An 8,011-nucleotide genomic window follows, 5' to 3' on the forward strand; every position below is an offset into this window, starting at 1 on the left:
TTATTGGACCCAAGTCCCATGATGGCAGGAATCCAGCATTCTGAGTGGGAGCTGCCATGCTTAGGGCATGGGCTACAACACTGATATACATTATTGTATTCAAAACTGACAGGTGCCATCACATCCCTAGCAGAGACTGGAGGCTGAGGTCATCAATGAACAGAGAACTGTGCCCAATGCTAAATGAGGCTTTGAAGCACCAGGAACAGGTTCTTGCCCCTCAGGAGGGGGTGGGGAGCCCCTCCCCCATTTGAAAGCACAAGGAGATCTGGAAGAACTCAATTTACACCCTTGGCTCCTGAGGGCTGGGGGATCAGCAGAGGGCAGGATAATCCCAGCTTCTTGAGCAGATGGTTTCTGACTAAAGCTTGACCCAGTTCCCTCCCAGCAGATGACCAGCAGCCAGGCTGGCAGCCCCTCCACCAGGGGAGCAGAGTGCAGACCCTCCTGTCAACTTCCCTTTCCCTTCTCACACCAGTGAAGATGTGGTGGCTTTTACCTTTCTCCAGCTCAGAGGGTCAATGGGCAGGATGCTGCATTTTTCTCAAGGCTTGGGGTCCTTCCCCATGCCCCTCCCCTCCCCAAACCCCATCCAGCCCAGGTGGGTCTGGCAGTGAGAAGAGCTGGAGCTGGGCAGGCCAAGAACACTACTGTGAGAGCTTGTGCTGGGAAGTGGGGGCTGTTAAATCCTTTGCTGGCTTAATTATTTCTCTCACTCATTCAATCAATCATTCATTCACTAAGCTCCCCCTGAACGCTGCCAGGTCTGGCACCAGACTTGACCAATAAGGCCTGGTCCCTGTCCTCCAGGAGCTCAAGAGACGGGTGACAAAATAGCAGCTGAGGCCTCATAAGGCGGATAACTATTGAGGGCACAAGGGTGTGTGTGTGTGTGGGGGGGGGGAGGGCGGAGGCTTCATCAAGGAGGGGAGATTGGGCTGGGCCTTGAAGGGTAAGGTTGCCAAGTGGTTGGAGGCTGTGGTAGTGGACAGCCAGAGGACTAGAGCATAACTGGGTGGTGGGAAGATTTGAGAAAAAGCATGGAAGTGGGCCCCGTTGGGCTCAGGTCCCACATTGCAGGGGGCAGAAGCAACTCCTTCCTGCCTGTGGATCACTGGTTCCAGGACAAGGCACAATGTGGAAACCAAAGAGGACAGAGTGGTGTGTGTTTGGGATGGAAGCTCTGGAGATAGCTCTAAGGAAGTACGAAGAGCTTCTATCTCAAGGGCCCTCTAGGGCCTTTGATTCTGACTTTGGTTGGCAAATCCAGACAGGCTCCGGTTTTGCCCTCCAGAGTGGCCAGAGCACCTTTGAGTCGGTTCCTCCGACTGGGAGGGAGGGGGCGCTCGACCTCCAGACTTGCGGGTCTTGTCTAGGCTAAGGTCCCAGGCCGAGCTCGGCCGGCGGCTTTCCAGAGAGGCTCAGGACAAGGGAGGAGGATGGGGGAAGAGGGCCTCGACCTGGAGGCCACTAGCGGCCTGGGTCCTTCCTGTTTCACAAATATTCTAGGAAAGCGAGAATGACCTCCTACTCAGCCCCTGCCTTGCAGTCAGGGCTGTTTCAGGATGCGGCCTTAGTGAGTGGGTGAGGTCCCTGAGCAAGAGATGGGGGGTAGGAGCGAGTTTCTAGCCCTGAACACTGCACCCAGTGGACATTGTCCTATGGTCTCTTCACACCACCAGAACCAGGTGGTGGTGTAAGGAGGGGCACAAGGGACTGGATTGCACTTGGGGTTCTATACAGGGCTGGTAGTCAGGTTTCCAGCCAGCAGCTCGAGGTCAGTCTGGCAAGGTTGTTGGCGGTGGTACCTCAGAGTCTGGAACGCTGTCTTACTGCTTAGTGTTTGGCCCAACTGCTTTGTTTGGGCCTCCCATCCCCCCAGTGCAGTATAGGTGTCCACTTTTACAGATGAGAGGATAGATACTAGAAAGGGTAAGGACTCTACTCAAGGGCACTCCTACAAAGCAGGCAATGGCAGGGCCCAGGCTGGAACAGAGATTTGTCTGAGGCCAAGGTTTGTCAGTGGGGTTTGTGTGTGCGGGAGATCCCATCAGCCCAACAAGCTCGGGAGCTCAGAAGTCACCGGCCCGCAAGCCTGGGTAAACGTGCAATCCCGGAGTTCCCCCGGGGCCCAGGACCCTGCAGGAGCACACCAGGCCTCCAGCGGCTGCCCCCTCTCCCGCCCCTTCAGGCGCTGGGCCCACGCTTTGCCCAGTGCGCCAGCAACCGCCGGGAGGCCCCGGGCGTTGGGTGAGGGCACTGCAGCCCAGGAGCGGCGTTCGCCAGCGGAGCTCGCTCGTGCCGCCGGAGGCCGTGCCGCCACCCCCGCCCTGACAACCCCGCGACGGAGCGCTCTGGAGGGCCGGGGCAGCCGCGGGGCGGGGGTAGTGTCTCTCAGTCGGTCGCGGAGGTGCCTGGGGCTGGGGGGAGGGCCTGTGCGGCTGCGGGGAGGGGCCGCTACGACCACGGGCGAGCGTTTGCATCCTCTGCCCGGAGCCCGTCGGTGCAGCCAACCGCCTAGCTGGGCGAGGGTCTAGAGCGCCCACGTGGTGGGAAAGTTTCGGGGCAGCAAAAGTGGCTCGGCATTGGGGGGGGGAGTCGAGGGCCGGTTTGCCCCTCCTTCCCACAAGGCAGAAAGGAAAAGAGCGGAGGGGAGAGGGGGTGGGGCGGGGGGAGCAGGCGCACCGACCAGAAAAGATTCCGCCCCTCCTCCCCCTAGCCGAGCGGGAGGCGCGGACCGTCTCCTCCCGCACGGTCAGGACTAGCCTCGCTCCCCCCGCCCTTTTCTCCCCCTGCCAACGTCTATCTCAACGCGAGCGCACATACGGAGATTGTATGGCTTTCCCCCCCCCCCAGGGAGAAAAAACGGGGAGAGTAAAAGAAGAGAGGGCAAAGAGAAGAACTCCTTCTCCGCGGGCTCTGCACTCCCGGGCCGCGGCCGGACGCGGGGACGCGGCGCCACCCGCCCGCTCTCTATCGGCTCTGCGGCGTGTGCCGGTGTGAGCGCGAGCGAGGCCACCGCACCCGGGGACGTTGCTAGACTTTTCGGCGCTCGAGCTGACCTCGCCGCTGCCGCCGCGGGAGAACGAAGGAGCGAGCGAGAAGAGCCTGGCTTCGCCTCGCCTTTCTCGCCCGGCGCCCCGCGCCCGGTCGCCCCGCGCAGGCAGGCGGAGGAAGGAGGGAGGCCGAAAGGAGGCGGGCGGAGCAGAGGCCCCGGCGAAGCGCGCAGTGGCCCGCCCGCCCGCGGATGCGGCGCCCCGGGAGCCTGGAGACAACTTTGCCGTGTGACGCGCCGGGAGGACTGCAGGGCCCGCGGCCGGGGGCTCGGCGCCGCCTCTGAGCGGGCCCGTGCGGCCGACGCTCCCTGGCGCTCCTGGCGCTGCGCTCGCTCCGCCGCCCTTTCGCCAACCCGCCGTGAGGACGATCCGCCCGCTACCGCCACTGGCCATTCCTCGGCGCGAGGCGGCAAGGGCAAGGCGCTCAGGTGCGAGTACGGGGCCCCGCCGCAGCGCCCGCCGCAGCGCCGCGCCAAGCCACGCCCGGGCTCCGCTCCGGGGGCTCCGGCTTTTTCGCCTTTCGTCTCTGCCAAGTTGCCTCGGCCGGCCCTTTGGCCACCTTCTCCGCCCCGCAGCTGAGAAGCCGCTGCTGCCTCTTTCACTACACCAGAGCGGGGGCTGCGGGGCCCCGACGCGGAGGATGGGGAGAAGGCTGCAGATGCCGAGGCGCCTTGAGACGCCCGTGCGGCAGTGACCCGCCGGCCCCCGCGGCCCTTCCGCTGCCGCCTTGACCGGCGCGCCTCTTCAGTCCCTAGGCCCTCGTCGCCCCTTGCCCACCGCGCGGAAGTCCCAGTGGCCCGGGAGGCCCCCTCCCCCTGAGAGCCGGCGGCGGCTCTCCCGGCGGGCAGGCGGGCGGAGGCGGGGCGGGGCGGCGCGCCCTGAGCCCGGAGCCCGGCCCTGCGCTCGACTCGCCTCGCGGCGGGCGCCTTCGTCGCCAGCGGCGCACCATGGACGGGTTGCCCGGTCGGGCGCTGGGGGCCGCCTGCCTTCTGCTACTGGCAGCCGGCTGGCTGGGGCCCGAGGCCTGGGGTTCGCCCACGCCCCCGCCGTCGCCTGCCGCGCCGCCACCGCCCGGAGCACCAGGCGGCCCGCAGGACACCTGCACGTCGTGCGGCGGTTTCCGGAGGCCAGAGGAGCCAGGTCGGGTGGACGGCGATTTCCTGGAGGCGGTGAAGCGGCACATCTTGAGTCGCCTGCAGATGCGGGGCCGGCCCAACATCACGCACGCGGTCCCGAAGGCCGCCATGGTCACGGCCCTGCGCAAGCTGCACGCGGGCAAGGTCCGCGAGGACGGGCGCGTGGAGATTCCGCATCTCGACGGTCACGCCAGCTCAGCCCCCGACGGCCAGGAGCGCGTGTCGGAGATCATAAGCTTCGCCGAAACAGGTGGGTTCGGCTCGTGCCCCCCACCCTGGCCCCTTTGCCAGCGTGGGCTGCCGCTACCGATGCCTGCGCACCCAAGGGGCAACCCGTACTTCTGGCCCGGCCCGCTCGGCTGTGCCCCTGTGCGCCCTGTCCCGCTTGCCATCCACTTCTCCTAGGTCTCAGACCCCTTTGTGCCCCCTGTCTTCGAGCGCCCTTTTTTCCTTCCTGGCTCTCGGGAATCTGGCCCCAGCGCCTCGGCGCTGGTCCCCCTCACGGCAGATGCGTGCGGCCCTTGCTCCGCGGGCACTTGCTTGGTGATTGCTTAATGTTTTTGTTTTTCACGAACGGAGTGTAGGCTTAGCAAAGTGAATGTAGATGTGTGTATTTGTTGATGTACATGGACCGGAGGAGTATGTGTGTGTATGTGTGTGCGTGCGTGCCTGCGTGAGAGGCCCCCGGGGCTGCTTCCATCGCCCAGTGGCGTGGGCTTGCTAGGATTGCTGAAGCCTCTCTGGAAAGAGCTAGGCAACCTCTCTTCCGATTGTGTGGGCACCGGAATCAGGCGGAAGGCAGGCTTCTCAACAGGTTCCATCATTTACACAGAGAAAGACGCGGATCAGGGGCAGCCCGGTGCCTCTAGGCCTGCTGACAGCGGCAGGAACCATCTCGCCTGAGAGCCTCTGAGTTCGTAGTTAACAAAGGGTTGGAGTCCTTTCCGGAATTTCCCCCGTCACCAGATTGTGAATCTTTACCACTGTCTAAATACAAAAATCAGGGAGAAAAAAAATCTTTGAGAACTTTAAAAGAAAAAGGAAAGTGTGCCCCATTGGAAATGCTGCAAGTGCTTTCCACTCCGCTGTCCTTTTCAGGACTTGAATGAGCCAGGCTGGCTTTTGTGCCTCGAGCTCAGCTCCATTTGTGCGTAGGGACTACAGAGAAGGTCTTAGAAGGGGAAGCCCCTGTGCAGGCAGGGGGTAGGGACAGAGAAGCCTTGGTGTGTTGGGGGAAGGTTTAGGTCCTTGGCTGTGAGTGCCCCCCAACCCCCCCAACCCCCCAGGCAGCAGGCAGACGGTGCTTGAGCCTCCTGGGGATGAAAAGGGATGAAAAGTTTTGCATGGCCGGGTGTGGAGAAAAGCAGAGACAATCAGGGGTTGATTTGTGCTAAGAAAGAAATGCACTGCCGTTTTAGCTGTCCGCTGGAGTCAGGGGAAGCTCGACATGCATTTAGAGGGCTCGGATGAAAAAGGTACTTTGGGGGCTGGGGTAGAAATGTGATTCTGGAAGGTCTAGGAGGGCCTTTTGGTCCCAATGGCACAAAATGACAGCGGGGGCTGTTATATTTCTGGTCTGTTTCGCGGAGCCAGCTCTTTGACTTATAAATAACAGATTCAGGTCACAGGCAGCTCGTCCAAGACCAGCTTTTAAGGCAGCCGTTTCCCCCATTTCAAAGTCAGATGTCCATGTTATTAGGGGAGCCAGTCGAGGCCTGAGGAGGGGGCTGGGCAGGCAGTAGTGGGAGGTTTGATAAAACTAACTCTGGCCACATAGTCACCTTATTTGTCCTTCTTGCAGAAAAGAAAGAAAAAAATAGATTGTCAGAGGGAAGGGTCACTGGAATGTAATGTAGGATGAGAGAGGAGTCAGCTATGGGTTGGCACAACCTTTCTCCTGTTGAACTGAATCATTGAGAAAACTAACAAGCCAACCTCCCTTTTCCTTGGCGATTTCAAATGTGCCATGAATGAAGAGCCAGGGTCTGGTAAAAGGATTGAACCTTAAATTTCAAGACTATATGCCCTGATCCTTGGAGAACTACCCAAAAGTGAGGGTTGCACTTTGCAGCCTGCAGAGCCCATGTTCCAGTGTCAGAAACCTGAGCAGAGCTTGCTTGTTTGCAGTGGAGGTTTTGCTGGGGGTTGGATCAGATCATGCTTAGGTAAACACTGCAAAGAGGCAGTAGGTAGCTCAGCTTGATTTTGCAATGCCCTAAGTTAACTTAAAAAAAAAAAAAGCCTCCTGAAACAACCCACCCCAAAATCATCAGCACAGTCCTGGGTTTGTTTTTCAGATTTCACAGATACCCATAACAACTTGTTAAGATCTTGGCCTCCTGACAAGTTCCGCTGTTGATCTTTGAGGCCTGACAGCCTTTCTGTAGGGGCCCTGGCCTGGGAGAGGTAAGGCAAGATTTTATAGGCCTGGACCCTCCTGCTTCAACCTGATCAGGATTTCTCAATGGGAAATAATTTTCTCTGCCTCTCCCAGGTTACAGTCAGTCCTGGCCCCAGGAATGGCGTTTTGGTCAATAACGTTTTCCAGCTGTGTGGAGAGTCTGCATTCCAGCATCATGCAGTTGAGAATCCATTTCCTCCATTCCCTCTTGTTCTCCTTGAATTAACTTGGCCTGCTCTCTCCTTCTTCACAGATGGCCTCGCCTCCTCCCGGGTCCGCCTGTACTTCTTCATCTCCAATGAGGGCAACCAGAACCTGTTTGTGGTCCAGGCCAGCCTGTGGTTGTACCTGAAACTGCTGCCCTACGTCCTGGAGAAGGGCAACCGGCGGAAGGTGCGGGTCAAAGTGTACTTCCAGGAACAGGGTCACGGTGACAGGTGGAACATGGTGGAGAAGAAGGTGGACCTCAAGCGCAGTGGCTGGCACACCTTCCCACTCACCGAGGCCATCCAGGCCCTGTTTGAGCGGGGTGAGCGGAGGCTCAGCCTGGACGTGCAGTGTGAAGGTTGCCAGGAGCTGGCCGTGGTGCCAGTGTTTGTAGATCCCAGTGAGGAGTCCCACAGGCCCTTCGTGGTGGTGCAGGCACGTCTGGGTGACAGCAGACACCGCATCCGCAAGCGGGGCCTGGAGTGTGATGGTCGTACTAACCTCTGTTGCAGGCAACAGTTCTACATTGACTTCCGCGTCATCGGGTGGAATGACTGGATCATCGCACCCACTGGCTACTATGGTAACTACTGTGAGGGCAGCTGCCCAGCCTACCTGGCGGGAGTCCCTGGCTCCGCCTCCTCTTTCCACACAGCAGTGGTGAATCAGTACCGTATGCGAGGCCTGAACCCAGGCATGGTAAACTCCTGCTGCATCCCCACCAAGCTCAGCACCATGTCCATGCTCTACTTTGATGATGAGTACAACATCGTGAAGCGGGATGTGCCCAACATGATTGTGGAGGAGTGTGGCTGTGCCTGATGGCCAGCAAAGGTGTAGAGGACAGTCCCCGGTGGGCTTCTCCCAGCCCCTCTGGGAACAGGGGTGCATGGTGGGCTGAATGCAGTCCTCCCATTGGGCTGCGGAGATGGTGCCAGGGTGAAGCCTGACATATTTTTCTACTGCATAGAACAACCAGTCAAAAGCAGAGTGAGAACCCTCAATGGACATGGACATTAAAATGCACATGTAACACGCACAGCCAGACGCATCCTGCCACCCACACAGCAGCCACCAGGATGCCAGCAAGTGGATGTGGTGACAAATGGCAGCTCAGCTACAAATGCCTGTCAGTCTGAGAGAATGGGGTGAACAGCCACCATCCCCACCAGCTGGCCTGGCCACTCTGAATCACGCCTTCCCAGCACACA

At 60.0% G+C, this 8,011-nt stretch overlaps 1 protein-coding gene across 1 annotated transcript; it reads left to right on the forward strand.

The window, feature by feature from the left end:
* The first annotated feature begins 4,003 nt into the window (after window positions 1–4,003).
* On the forward strand, window positions 4,004–7,622 carry INHBB (inhibin subunit beta B). The gene is made up of 2 exons (XM_007937841.1): window positions 4,004–4,442; window positions 6,847–7,622. The coding sequence occupies exons 1-2, from the start codon at window positions 4,004–4,006 to the stop codon at window positions 7,620–7,622; spliced, it is 1,215 nt and encodes a 404-aa protein (XP_007936032.1).
* The last annotated feature ends 389 nt before the right edge of the window (window positions 7,623–8,011 follow it).

The sequence above is a fragment of the Orycteropus afer genome, unplaced genomic scaffold (assembly GCF_000298275.1).
Source record: "Orycteropus afer afer isolate SDZICR_OR568_19922 unplaced genomic scaffold, OryAfe1.0 scaffold00004, whole genome shotgun sequence".
NCBI classification, from domain to species: domain Eukaryota; kingdom Metazoa; phylum Chordata; class Mammalia; order Tubulidentata; family Orycteropodidae; genus Orycteropus; species Orycteropus afer.

Excerpts from the sequence above, each read along its gene's own strand:
- INHBB (XM_007937841.1), top strand. The coding sequence starts at position 4,004 with ATGGACGGGTTGCCCGGTCGGGCGCTGGGGGCCGCCTGCCTTCTGCTA. Across the intron at positions 4,443-6,846 it reads CATAAGCTTCGCCGAAACAG|ATGGCCTCGCCTCCTCCCGG; the intron begins GTGGGTTCGGCT and ends CCTTCTTCACAG.